The 14890-nt window shown below is 37.6% G+C and overlaps 1 protein-coding gene across 1 annotated transcript in view; it reads right to left on the bottom strand.

The window, feature by feature from the left end:
• The window catches only part of CFAP70 (cilia and flagella associated protein 70), an 83440-nt gene that overhangs the window by 60065 nt on the left and 8485 nt on the right, over positions 1–14890 (bottom strand). Inside the window, exons 4-8 of the mRNA XM_027530681.1 lie at positions 14036–14134; positions 13787–13866; positions 8678–8857; positions 6355–6537; positions 3456–3550 (exon numbers count right to left, since the gene is read on the bottom strand). Coding sequence (XP_027386482.1) covers positions 3456–3550; positions 6355–6537; positions 8678–8857; positions 13787–13866; positions 14036–14134 — 637 coding nt within the window. The remainder of the gene's footprint in view (positions 1–3455; positions 3551–6354; positions 6538–8677; positions 8858–13786; positions 13867–14035; positions 14135–14890) is intronic.

Genomic DNA, 14890 nt, shown 5'->3' on the forward strand with positions numbered 1-14890 from the left:
GGAAATGGCAACCCACTCCAGTATTCTTGCCTGGTAAATCCCATGGACAGAGGAGCCTGGTAGGCTACAGTCCATGGGGTCGTAAAAAAAAAAAGAAGAAGAAGAAAAAAAAAATGAAGTATTCCTCTCTTTAAAAGTAACCGAATACTTATATGCAAAAATTCTTATTCGGTATGTGAACTTTTAAAACCTTTTCATAGTTATAAAATTCCAAAAATAATTATCCTATATTGCTAGGAGAAGCAAATTATAGTTTTTGAGAGCAGTTTGACAATACGAATCAAAAGTCTTTAAAATGTTCATAGTCCTTGACCCAGAAATTCTACTTCTAGCGATTAATTCTAAAGAAATAATCAAACAAGTACGCACAAAGTACAAAATACATTTATTTCTACTGTGAAAGTAATCCCAGTAGGACTTCCAGTGTCACCCTGGACACATAAAGAGCTTGAAAGCTGTCATTCTTGTCTTCACAACAAGAAAAAAGCTGTTCAAATAAAAAACCAATGACTTTTCTTAGATCCACCTAAGAATTAAGTTCATACGGCAAATCACCACCTTGAAATATAGAGAAACAAGCAAGTACAAAGAAGCATAGCTAAGATTAGCTTACAGGCGTCAGAAGCCACTAGAGCCAGTTTAACTGGTAGAAACACTTTAAAGATAATTGTGAAAAACTGCTGGAGACTGAGAATGAACTAACCAGAGAGTTAAAAACTGGATGCCCACTCTTAGGGAGTCTCTATACTTTCTTGGGATTTAAATCAAGGAGTTCCATCAGATTCTTATGGTGAAAACAGAAGAAAAATTATCTTAGGGAGAAAGAAGGGAAAAGTAACTGTATTACAATATGTCCAGAGTGTTCTCTGTAATAAAGGCCTGCTCTATAAGGGAAACTACATCAGAGTTTTATTTGACCCAGGGAAAGGGCAATTAGACAACTCTAGCCCTATTTGTGGCACCCCACTCCACTACTCTTGCCTGGAAAATCCCATGGACGGAGGAGCCTGGTAGGCTGCAGTCCATGGGGTTGCTAGAGTCGGATACGACTGAGCGACTTCACTTTCACTTTTCACTTTCATGCATCGGAGAAGGAAACGGCAACCCACTCCAGTGTTCTTGCCTGGAGAATCCCAGGGACGGCGGAGCCTGGTGGGCTGCCGTCTATGGGGTCGCACAGAGTCGGACACGACTGAAGCGACTTAGTAGTAGTAGTAGCCCTATTTAGCCTTCCTCTCTCACATGAGACGAGGAAGAAAAAAAGATACACTTATGAAGTCACAACCTCGGGACTCAAACTCATTAAAATACTGAGATTTAATCACAGGATTATAGAAAACTTCCTTTCCCCAACACTACCACCATTCAACAGGATCCAGTATAATAACAGTGAATTATAAGTGAGAATCTTCAAACACAAACCCTATTTGGGAAAAAGCTCTGAGCATACCCAGAGACAATAGGGAAGGAGTAAAAGGACGCTGAAGCCTCTAGTGCTCACAGCTATTGAAAGAATTAAATACAGCCTACCTCCCAATCGGGTTAACATAAAACCTCACCCGGAAAACCCAATCACCACATTTCTTATTGCCCAAAACATAATGTCCAGCCTTCAAAAGAAAAAAACTACAAGAAATGCTAAAAGGCAAGAAAAATACCATCTGAAGAGGCAAAGCTATCGTGTGAACTAGACTCAGATATGACACAGATTTTGAAATTATCAGGTAGATAATTTAAAATAATTGATTAATATGATAAGAGCTCTAATGGAATAAGTAGAAAACATGTAAGAACAGATGGGTAATATAAATAGAGAGATGGAAATTCTAAGAAAGAATCAAAAGGAAACGTTGGAAACCAAAAACACTAACAAAAAAGAAAAATTAATTTGATGGGCTTATCAACAGACTGGACATAAACTGAGGAAAAAAATCTGTGATCTTGAAGCTACTGAGCCAATAAAAATTTTCCAAACTGAAACAGAAAGGAGAAAAAAGTTTTTAAATCACAAAAGAATATCTAAGAAATGTGGGACAATTACAAAAGGTATATAGGAATACCAGAGGGGAAAAGAGTGAGAAAGAAGCAGAAGAAATATTTGAAGTCACAATGGCTGCAAATTTTACCAAATTAATGACAGATACCACAGATCGAGAAAGCTGAGAGCACCAAGCACAATATATATATATATAAAATCTACACCTAGGTATATCATATTCAAATTGTAGAAAGCCAAAGAGAAAGAAAATCTTGAAGTCAGAGAAAAAAAAAAACTTACCTATAGAGGAACAAGGATAAGAATTATCTTGGATTTTCTTTCAGAAATCATGCAAGCAAGAAGAGAATGATGTGTAATACTTACAATTCTGAAAGAAACAAACTACCAACTTAGAATTCTGTATCTACTGGAATTATCCTTCAAAGATGAAGGAAAGATAAGACTTTTAGTCAAACAAAAATGGAAACAAGTTGTGGCCAGTAAACCTGTCATGCAAGAAATGCTAAAAGTCTTCACAGAAAAAGATATGAGGTGGGTCAGAAAATATGGATCCATATAACGACAGGAAGAGAATCAGAATGAAAAAGATTTAGGTAAAATAAATTTAAATTTTTTTCTTACTTTTAATTAGTCAAATAGATAACTGTTCAAAGTAATAATAGCAAAAAATATATCCTTAATGAAGTATCAGCAAATCAAACAGTGTACATTTATATTATACACTACAATCAAGTTGGGTATATAGAACTCTGAAATATGTAATCAATTTTTCCAAAATTCTAAAACTGTTCTAAAAATAGCCTATTAATTAAAAAAGATATATATTTTCATTCAGATAATACATACATTGATAATCCTCTATTTCTCACTTCTCCCTAATCACTAGGTCAACCAGAGATTGACAGGTAACCACACAAAACTGTGTCATGTTCTGCTTTAGTAAATAAATCCTGATCTGGTATGGGTGACAATGTGTCCAACAAAACCACTCTTTCCTAAGTCTCTTTTTCTTCGAGAGATGGGCAATGAGATGAAGGAAGGTTCTACAAAAAGGGCTAATACAGCCCGCATGTTTCCTTTTTTAATCCATGAGCAGTTGCCTCTTCCAACTTTCTGCCAGGAATGTGACCGTGCAGGCTAGAGAGCCAATGAGCCATCTTGACCCATGAGATAACCTTGTGTATGGAATGCACACATCAAAGAAGGCAGAGCAAAGAGAAAGAGGCTGCATACCTAATAGTACCTAGAGCCACCACACATACTAGGTCTGACCTTCTTTTATATGAAAGAGAAGAATCCACATGGTTAAACCACCATCACTAGAAGCCTGCTATTAGTACGTGTGGTAGAAGAGACTCTCAGATCACCTTAACTCAATTGTAAATAAACAAAAGTATAATAAAACATTTCTTCCCACAGTCCCTATTGGTTAGACATACTCCCTCCCTCTTCCTACCTGACCACTGCAGGAGGATCAAGGTAGCAGCGACTTTCCAAGTCCCAAGTAATCCTTTTCTTCATGCATTCCGCTTGGTTCCTAAATTCCCTATCCTATAAAATCATAAGACAGAGACTTTTATTCTCTCAGTATGGCATGGTTGCCTCCAGCTCCATCTGAGGGCATTCTTTTAATGGATTTGATCATAATAGTTTTATTACTACTACTATTACTACTTTAAGTATGACTACTACTAAAAACACTAACACCATCTTAAAGTTTTGAGTACTTTAGTACACAGAAGAAATTACTTATATTATCCTTTTTTCAATCCAATACTAACTGCCAAACATTCATTCACATAACCTCAATCAGTGATTCTAAACCCTGAATGCATATTAGAACTATCTGGAAGCTTTTAAAAACAAAAAATCAAAACTTGGGCATTGGTATTACTTTATTTATTTATTTTAAATTTTATTTTATTTAACTTTACAATATTGTATTGGTTTTGCCATATATCAAAATGAATCTGCCACGGGTATACATGTGTTCCCCATCCTGAACCCTCCTCCCTCCTCCCTCCCCATACCATCCCTCTGGGTCGTCCCAGTGCACCAGCCCCAAGCATCCAGTACCGTGCATTGAACCTGGACTGGAGACTCGTTTCATATATGATATTATACATATTTCAATGCCATTCTCCCAAATCATCCCACCCTCTCCCTCTCCCACAGAGTCCAAAAGACTGTTCTATACATCAGTGTCTCTTTTGCTGTCTCGTATACAGGGTTATCGTTACCATCTTTCTAAATTCCATATATATGCGTTAGTATACTGTATTGGTGTTTTTCTTTCTGGCTTACTTCACTCTGTATAATAGGCTCCAGTTTCATCCACCTCATTAGAACTGATTCAAATGTATTTTTTTTAATGGCTGAGTAATACTCCATTGTGTATATGTACCACAGCTTTCTTATCCATTCATCTGCTGATGGACATAACATCGCAGCACTGTTTATAATAGCCAGGACATGGAAGCAACCTAGATGTCCATCAGCAGATGAATGGCTAAGAAAGCTGTGGTACGTATACACAATGGTATTACTTTAAAAGTAAATTCTTATACAATTGACCTGGTTAGAGTTTGGCCACCATTGTTTTAAAAGTTTTCTAGGTGACTGTGATGAGCAACCAAGGTTGAGAACTAGTTATCCAAACTAAAATGGGACATAAAATCTAAATATCTAAAATAAAATATCTAAGTGAAAATATTAATATAAGTAAAGCATGAATTTTTAGTAATCACAATGATGAGAAAAGACACTACACAATATTTTTAACATACTGCTAGCCTTATCTCTGGGCTTCCCAAGTGGCGCTATTTAAAATATTTAGAATCAGACGCCAAAATAATTCAACCACGCACTATATAATTACTTCATCAAATGTTTCCACTAATGATTATCAGTTTGTTCAAGACACATTTGCAAATGTGTTTACAGAATTTCCTATGCCCTTGACAAACATATGTTGTAGAAAAATATGAAGGAAGGAAGGAAGGAACAGAAGGAGAGAGGGAAGGAGGGAACAAAGGAAGGAATATAAAGAATAATTTCAACAACTTAAATGTCCACCAACAGGAGACTAATTAAGCAAATTAAAGTATGTTCATACTACTTCATATCATATAGCAAGTACAAATAAAGAAAAAGAATGAGAATGCTCTTCGTATATTTATGTGGGAAAAATCTCCACGATATACTATAAAGCAAAAAAAGCAAGCTGCAGAAGTATGTGAGTATGTCACCATTTGTGGAAAAAAATGATAGGAAAAGAATACATGTAGATATTTGTGTGTATGAATACATGAAGAAAAAACACAGTTTCTGTGCTTCCAATATGATTAAGCACTTTATATAATACTCAGTTCGGAGGAGGCAATGGCACCCCACTCCAGTACTCTTGCCTGGAAAATCCCATGGACGGAGGAGCCTGGTGCACTGCAGTCCATGGGGTCGCTAGGAGTCGGACACGACTGAGCGACTTCACTTTCACTTTCCACTTTCCACTTTCATGCATTGGAGAAGGAAATGGCAAGCCACTCCAGTGTTCTTGCCTGGAGAATCCCAGGGACAGGGAGCCTGATGGGCTGCCGTGTATGGGGTTGCACAGAGTTGAACACGATTGAAGCAACTTAGCGGTAGTAGTAGTTTAATACTCAGTTAAAAATAAATAAACACTTCACACTTGAAATAAAGCAAAAATAGCATAGTCTTCCTGACAGGTTCTAGTTCTGAAAACAGCAAGACTTTGAATACTTTCTGTAAATGCGGACTCCCTAAAGAAAAACAATTTGATCCCTGCCTTTTACTTTGTCGATGTCTATAAGCCAGTCCTTCTGGAATCTGACTCCCTTGCGCCTTTTGTGAGGAATCTTTAGGAAACTTTACTTTTCTAAACGTTTTTGCTTCTGAGTCTTCCTTTGACTATGTACTTTTGCTTTATTTATGTTCATAAAAAAGTATCCAAAAAGGAACACAAGAAACTATAGTGAAGGTTAACTTTCAGGGTGATGATCGAGGAAGGAATTAGGAAGAAGAGACAAGGACGAGCAGGGAGAATTCAACTGCATATCTCTTAATGCTTTTTCAACTTGTGACTGTATCATAACCTACTCATAAATAAATAAATTGCAAATGAGATAAAGAGTAAAATATGAAGTAAATCAATTATTTTGCTTGTTGGACTTAAGTCAGGAAACATTTTAATCAGAATTTTTATAGATAATTGTTTTGACATAACTGTTTAAGAGGTAATGGGTGTGTATGAGTTACAGTGATTTACAAACTGTAAACGTGTTTTATCATATGCCAGTGCACTGAGATTGCCACCACAAACCATCTCATTCTCTCACCTCGGGGTGGTTGAGCTCCCCTTCTTCTTCCTCGTAAGGACCACCAACGATGAAACTGTCAGGAATGTTGTTGGCTCCGGGAGCCAGAATGTTGGGAATAGGCCATTTTTTGGGCCTAGGAACAGGTTCTCTTTCCCCTCCAAGCTTCAGAGTTCCGTTCTTGAAGAAGATGGGATAGTCCTTCTATAGAAATAAATACCATGTAACAGGAAATTTTGTAAAAGACTATGAAGTGGACAAAAAAAGATTACTGAAGTGTCTTTTCAATGGAATATCAGGTATTGTCTAATAGACCCTTCTGTGATTATCTGAGTCTAAATAGGGGCTTATGTCCTTCATTTGTCTTTGTGCTATTTTATAATTCTGTAATTTATAGAAAATTGATAATAATGCAAATTATTCTTGTCCATAGATATGCACATGTATTTCGTCCAGTAAAAATATAACTGATTATTGCCCTATGGCTGATGATAAGTTTTGAATTATCAGCAAACATATTACAACTTTCCTGGTTGCTTACCAGGAAAAGGTAAGCAACCTCACCTCTGAACAAATCTGGGTCATTTGCTCAGATTCTTGTTTGAATTGGTTTAATCCCTTTATTTCATTTTATATTTATATGAGAGTCATGATGTACCTTTTTAAAAATTCTTTTACAAAACAAATGTGACAAAGGCTAAAAATATAAACATTTTTGTATTTGCAATTCATCTAAAATAAATTTGCAACAGAAAATTGGCAAAGTCTATAAATACACAATTTAGAGAAAAGCAAATTAGAAAATCCAACATTTAAATAAAAACATGCTAAATATGAATAAGTGAAATGCATATTAAAACCATGAGATATTGTTTTAAACCACAGATTGGCAGAGTCAAAGTGTGAAAATATTAAGTGTTGACAGCACTGTAAAGTTAATGATATTCTTACACATAGTTGATGGAAATGTAATTTGGTATAACTATGGAAAACAATTTTGTAGTCTATTATAAAAGTTAAAATTGGCATAACCTATAAGTCAAATATTCTAATTCTTTGGGTTTTAAGACTTCTGTGAAGGAGGGGCCTCTACAGGATAGTAGAGTAACAATCTTTGAAAATCTGCTCCTCAAAAAAAAACCCAATAATGCTAGCAAAAATTGCCAAAATTAAGGATGTCAAAACCATTCAATACGGACAGGACAGTCTTTCCAACAAATGGTTCTAAGAAGACTAGTTATTCCCATGCAAAAGAATGAGATTCATTCTTACCTAACACCATATACAAATATTAACTCAAAAATGGATCAAAGGCCAAAACATAAGAGCTAAAACTATAAAACTGTTAGATGCAAACACAGGGGGAAAGCCTCTGGACATCGTATTTGGCAATGATTTCTTGGTTATAACAAAATTAAAAAATGGATAAATAGAACTTCATCAAAACTGAAAACTCTGGGGTATCAAAAGATACTAACCAGCGTAAGAAAAGGCAACCAACAGAATGGGAGAAAATACTTACACATCACGTATCTGGTAAGGGATTAACAGCTAAAAAATATAGAGGACTCCCAAAATGCCAACAACAAAAAGACAAACAACCCAGGTCAGAAATGAGCAAAGGACTTGAATAGATATTTCCCCAAAGAAGATATAAAAGGGCCAGTAAGCACATGAAAAGATGCTCAGCATCTTTTAATTTTTATTTCACTAGGGAAATATAAATCAAACACATAAGGTTTGCTACTTCATACCTATTAGAATGGCTATTATGAAAAAAGAAAATAACAAGAGTTGGTAAATATTGGAGACATCGCACTGCAGGTGGGAGTGCTGATGGTGACGAGGAATTGGAGATTTCCAGACAAAAAGTGTAAAATGGCAATAAAGCAGATGAAACTAATTATGCTTTTTTAGCAAGCAATTTGAAATCTCTTTTAAGAGCCTCAAAAAACCCATACACATCATTCTATAGAAATCTGGACTAAGGAAATAACTTGCATGTAAAAGACTATAATGTAAAACACCATACAAAATTTACAATATATATGCAAAAAAGTAATCTTTGTACAAATACGACTTCCAAAAATTGTCAGTTTTTAAGTGATTTACATATTTTCCACAATAAATATGTATTTATTGATATAAATTATACATAGACTATATGTAACATGTAAACTATACAATTAACATAAATGTATAAAACAGAAGTAAACTTCATTTTTTTGAGCCTAAAAAACTCAACTGTTAACAGAGCTTGCTTTGAATAAAATCTTAGAAGGTGAGGAAGAGATGGCCATACGAGTGTTTAAATCTGTATAAATATCGCGCTGTAAGTCTTTACCTCTCCAGCTGACGGAACTTGCATTCCAACCATGTAGTTCTGCAGCGGCCCTATCGGAAGGAAGGATTCAGGCACAGAGTAGGCAGCCTCCAATGTGACCTTCAGAAGATTGCCTCCTGAGATCTGGGCTGGGGTCAATAAGGGCTCTGCGACAAATACTTTAACTTCAAGGCTGCACTGCTATAAAAGAGTAAAATTACACAGAAATTTTAAAACACCAGAGGCCTCCCCAGGTTTTACATTATCTCATTTGAATCTCACATCACTGTTCAAGGTAAGAAGGTCAGGTTTAATTATTTCCATACAGAGGATTCAAATAACTCTTTCTAGGTCCCATAAGTTAGAGACAAAGCCAAGAAGAGAATCTTATCTCAAAGTTGGAGCCCTTTCTTTCTGAGGGCAAGTGTGAATACAAATATATATAGAAGAGGAATCAGAAAGTTTTATACTGAAATGTTATTAATAGTTGCACATGAGTGAGTGAGATTAGGGTGCTTTTATTGCCAGTCTGTATTTTATGATTATTTCTGTAATTTAAATATAGTGCTGAAAAAAATTTTATGTTTTTTATTAAATATTTGAAAATCATGTTCTTTAACATATTTCTGTTTTTCAAAGATGAAAGAGCATTTCTGGCAGCATGAAAAGCTCTAGGAATGATCTTTTTAGTAAGGCTACCAAGATTCGGTCATAGCAAACACCCTCTTCCAACAACACAAGAGAAGACTCTACATATGGACATCACCAAATGGTCAACACCGAAATCAGATTGATTATATTCTCTGCAGCCAAAGATGGAGAAGCTCTATACAGTCAGCAAAAACAAGACCGGGAGCTGACTGTGGCTCAGATCATAAACTCCTTATTGTCAAATTCAGACTTAAATTGAAGAAAGTGGGGAAAACCATAAGACCATTCAGGTATGACCTAAATCAAATCCCTTATGATGATACAGTGGAAGTGAGAAATAGATTTAAGGGACGAGATTTGATAGACAAGAGTTCCTGATGAACTATGGATGGAGGTTCGTGACATTGTACAGGAGACAGGGAGCAAGACCATCCCCAGGAAAAACAAATGCAAAAAAGCAAAATGGCCGTCTGAAGAGGCCTTACAAATAGCTGTGGAAAGAAGAGAAGCAAAAAGCAAAGGAGAAAAGGAAAGATATAAGCATCTGAATGCAGAGTTCCAAAGAATAGGAAGAAGAGATAAGAAAGCCTTCCTCAGTGATCAATGCAAAGAAAGAGTGAAAAACAATAGAATGGGAAAGACCAGAGATCTCTTCAAGAAAATTAGAGATATTAAGGGAATATTTCATGCAAAGATGGGCTCAATAAAGGACAGAAATGGTAGGGACCTAACAGAAGCAGAACATATTAAGAAGAGGTGGCAAGAATACACAGAAGAACTGTACAAAAAAGGTTTTCACAACCCAGATAATCACGATGGTGTGATCACTCACCTAGAGCCAGACATCCTGGAATGTGAAGTCAAGTGGAACTTAGGAAGCATCACTACAAACAAAGCTAGTGGAGGTGATGGAATTCCAGTTGAGCTATTTCAAATCCTAAAAGATGATTCTGTGAAAGTGCTGCCCTCAATATGCCAGCAAATTTGGAAAACTCAGCAGTGGCCACAGGACTGGAAAAGGGCAGTTTTCATTCCAATCCCAAAGAAAGGCAATGCCAAAGAATGCTCAAACTACCGCACAATTGTACTCTTCTCACACACTAGTAAAGTGATGCTCAAAATTCTCCAAGCCAGGCTTTAGCAATACATGAACCGTAAACTTCCAGATGTTCAAGCTGGTTTTAGAAAAGCCAGAGGAACCAGAAATGAAATTGCCAACATCCGCTGGATCACTGAAAAAGCAAGAGAGTTCCAGAAAAATATTTATTTCTGCTTTATTGACTATGCCAAAGCCTTTGTGTGGATCACAATAAACTGTGGAAAATTCTGAAAGAGATGGGAATACCAGACCACCTGACCTGCCTCTTGAGAAACCTGTATGCAGGTCAGGAAGCAATAGTTAGAACTGGACATGGAACAACAGACTGGGTCCAAATAGGAAAAGGAGTTCATCAAGGCTGTACATTGTCACCTTGCTTATTTAACTTATATGCAGAGTACATCATGAGAAATGCTTGGCTGGAAGAAGCACAAGCTGGAATCAAGATTTCCGGGAGAAATATCAATAACCTCAGATATGCAGATGACACCACCCTTATGGCAGAAAGTGAAGAAGCACTAAAGAGCCTCTTGATGAACATGAAAGAGGAGAGTGAAAAGTTGGCTTAAAGCTCAACATTCAGAAAACTAAGATCATGGCATCTGGTCCCATCACTTCATGGGAAATAGATGGGGAAACAGTGGAAACAGTGGCTGACTTTATTTTTCTGGGCTCCAAAATCACTGCAGATGGTGATTGCAGCCATGAAATTAAAAGACACTTACTCCTTGGAAGGAAAGTTATGACCAACCTAGACAGCATATTCAAAAGCAGAGACATTACTTTGCCAACAAAGGGCCGTCTAGTCAAGGCTATGGTTTTTCCAGTGGTCATGTATGGATGTGAGAGTTGGACTGTGAAGAAAGCTGAGCACCAAAGAATTGATGCTTTTGAACTGTGGTGTTGGAGAAGACTCTTGAGAGTCCCTTGGACTGCAAAGAGATCCAACCAGTCCATCCTAACGGAGATTAGTCCTGGGTGTTCATTGGAGGGACTGATGTTGAAGCTGAAACTCCAATAATTTGGCCACCTGATGCGAAGAGCTGACTCATTTGAAAAGACCCTGATGCTGGGAGGGATTGGGGGCAGGAGGAGAAGGGGACGACAGAGGATGAGATGGTTGGATGGCATCGCCGACTCAATGGATGTGAGTTTGAGTGAACTCCGGGAGTTGGTGATGGACAGAGAGGCCTGGCTTGCTGCAGCCATGGGGTGGCAAAGAGGCAGAACTGGAGGGAAGCAAAGGCAGCTACAAGTCTACTTGTAATGTTCCAGGTGAGAGATTACAAGGTGATAAAGTGTAAGAATAAAGCTAAGAAGAGAGATTCCAAAGGCACTGAGGAGATAGAAAAGGCTGGATTTGGTGTAGGGCCAATTTGCAGATTACTGTCAGAGTCCAGGTGAGCAGTCATGGAAGTAATATAGATTCTATATATGTCCTATGATTTATGAATGAGTGATGCCACTATCCAATATAAAATAAAAGGAAGATGCTAAGTTCAGTTTTAAAATGTTGAGTGGAATTTCATTATAGAGACATCAGTAGGCAATTGTAAAGTCTGACATTCTGAAATTCAGGAGAGGGGTCTGAAGAATTTAATTCAGCAGCTCAGACCCCTCTCCTGAATTTCAGAATGTCAGACTCTGCATGTGAAATTCATGGATGATACCCTTCCCCTCAAATTTATGGATGATAGCCCTCCCCTAGGAGTTGAACACAGATTAAGAAAAGAAGGTGACCAAGGACAGAACCTTCATACTAAGCAACAGATAGAGGAAAAAGAGGAGCTTCAGTGGTGAGTCAGATGGTAAAGAATATGCCTGCAGTGCAGGAGCCCTGGGTTCAATCCCTGGGTCGGAAAGATCCCCTGAAGAAGGGAATGGCAACCCACTCCAGCATTCTTGCCTGGGAAATCCCATGGACAGAGGGGTCTGGTGGGCTACAGTTCATGGGGCTACAGTCAGACATGACTTAGTACTACCACCACCACCACCAGGGGAAAGAGATGCAATGCAGGAACCTAAGAACGTATAGTTAGTGAGCTAGAAATCAGAATACCAAAGGGAGGAAAGATTTTTAAGAAAGAGAGACATTGGAGAATGTGGTATCTCTGATCAATACGTCTCTGAGAAGATAAGTGAAATGTCCCTCAGGTTTCTAATATGTATTATTGAATATGACAAGGAATACCAGATGACAAATTGAAGTCTCCTTTTCAAGGACAGGTTTATATAATTTTAGTCTCTGAGTCTTGAAAAAACTAGTATATATGCTAATACATAAAATTAGTGAGAACTCTTGTCATATATTTTTTCCTTGAGTATGTGAAACAATTAAACACAGGAATATTATGAGCAGAGGTCATGAGGACTGGCAAATCATTTGACTAACTTTTCTCCTACAGTGATTTAAAGGAAATCAACAGCACAGAGCTGGGACACTGGACCAAGGAAGGCAAATGGAGCTCAAATATCTACCTCTTTCCAGCATATGAAATGACAGAAAGATACTAAATGATTATCCTTATCATCAATAAAACAATAATGCTATAACAGCCCGAGAACAAGAAATGCCATCACCGGACTACACAGTTTTAGGAATCCTTGAAAGACAGAAAGAAAATTAAATCAGATCGACCAAAAAAAACTAGAAAAAAACAATCATATCCTACAATAAGAGGAGAGAATCACAGCAGAGGTAGGAGTGGATTGTGGCAGAATCCACAACAATCAGGAAGGATCCACCTCAATTGTTAAACAGGGAACTGCATTCAGAATAGTTGGGACAGTTAGGCCTTTCTCTCTCCTTGACTTGTGCGAAACAGAAGACAGCTGTGGTATCCGCTGAAGAGTGAGTGTGTACCTGCACAAGAGTGGTAAAAGCAGAGCCTCAAGAAGCTACCGATGCCAGGAGAAACTGTGAAACAAAGCCCAGAACACAAACCAGTGGCACAGCCTACCAGTTCATGCTTCCCCTCTTCCAGTGGTCAGGGGCAGGCTGCCATGACAGAAACTGTGTTAGGTGCCTTCATATACTACTTAATTTAACCCACCAGGACACAGTTAAAGAAGTATTTTTACGGTTAAACCTTCCCTATATATACCCCTGGGCAAAGTAACAGATATCTACTCTGTGTCCATATACCCCACCCCACCATTTAATCACAATGGTGGTCATAACTTTTGATGTGTGGACTATGAACTCCTAAGGTAGGATTCTGCCTTATTATCTTTGTTTCCCAGAACCTAGTACTACTGTGCCTGTGAAAACAAGGAAAGAAGGTGCCTGAAGAATTAAACTCAACTAAACTGAACCTTAAGTGCAGACAGTCTTGACTGAGTATCAGGCTGAAATGTTGGAGAGTTAAAACTCTGATTACCTTAACACCTGATCGAAAAGGTTCTATGGGCGAACCTGGCACAGGGTGCAGTGGTACCATTGTTTCAAACGAACTTTCTCCTGTGAAAAGAAGCCCAAGTCAAGCCAGAAAAGGAAGGGTTTTGCAGAGATAGCTGTGCTCATCTTTTCATCGCATCTCTCAAATTCATTGAGGGTATTTTTGTACTTCTCTGGAACTAAGTTTTACGAGCTTTGTTATTTCTGCTGTTGAGCAAATCACACATCTGACCTTCCAGTAGAGGAAGAAGGTCCACCGCAGCTTGACCAAGAACCATGGTCTTCTCCTCTTTCTGTTTCTTTTCCTTTGGTAAAACTTCAGTCACTGTTACTAGAAAAATCAAAACAAAGAAATGAGAACATGTCTAACTCACAAATCAGATAACCAAGGTGCAACAAACAAAGCACTGTCAAAGAAATCAAGTTAAGAGAAATGAACTGGAAACTCGAGAAGGCACCATTATTAGCGACTCCCTGTGGGAGACACTGGACCTTCTCAGTGACTTATTAAACTTTTTTCCATGCAAGTTATTTTCAAAAAGGATTTTATATCATAATCATGTACACACATAAGTATAATTTACTGGTACATATGATTATAACAAAGTTTCACGTATTATTCATCCTTACTAGCTCAAAATCCTTAGGTATTTTCTATTATGTTTCATGTATAAGAAATTACTGGTCATGACTCCCTCAATCAATTTTCAGAAAGACTAAAAATCACCATCTGTAGTTTGAAAAACACTGTTCCAGATCTTCCCATATTGCCTAGCACAGGCCTTAGCACACCTTGGAGTAATTTATAGAGCATGCAAGGTATGTACCAGTTTTTTCACTGCAGCATCATTCCTTGTATGTGTCAATATTTATTATGCAAAATTTCAAATATGTAAAAATGAGTAGCACAGATGGTAAAGAATCTGCCTGCAATGCAGGAGACCCAGGTTCAATCCCTGGGTTGGGAAGATCCCCTGGAGAAGGAAATGGCAACCCACTCCAGTATTCTTACCTGGAAAACCCCATGGACAGAGGAGCCTGGTGGGCTACAGTCCATGGGGTCGCAGAGTTGGACGCGACTAACACA

This window comes from Bos indicus x Bos taurus, chromosome 28, assembly GCF_003369695.1.
Source record: "Bos indicus x Bos taurus breed Angus x Brahman F1 hybrid chromosome 28, Bos_hybrid_MaternalHap_v2.0, whole genome shotgun sequence".
Classification (NCBI taxonomy): Eukaryota; Metazoa; Chordata; class Mammalia; order Artiodactyla; family Bovidae; genus Bos; species Bos indicus x Bos taurus.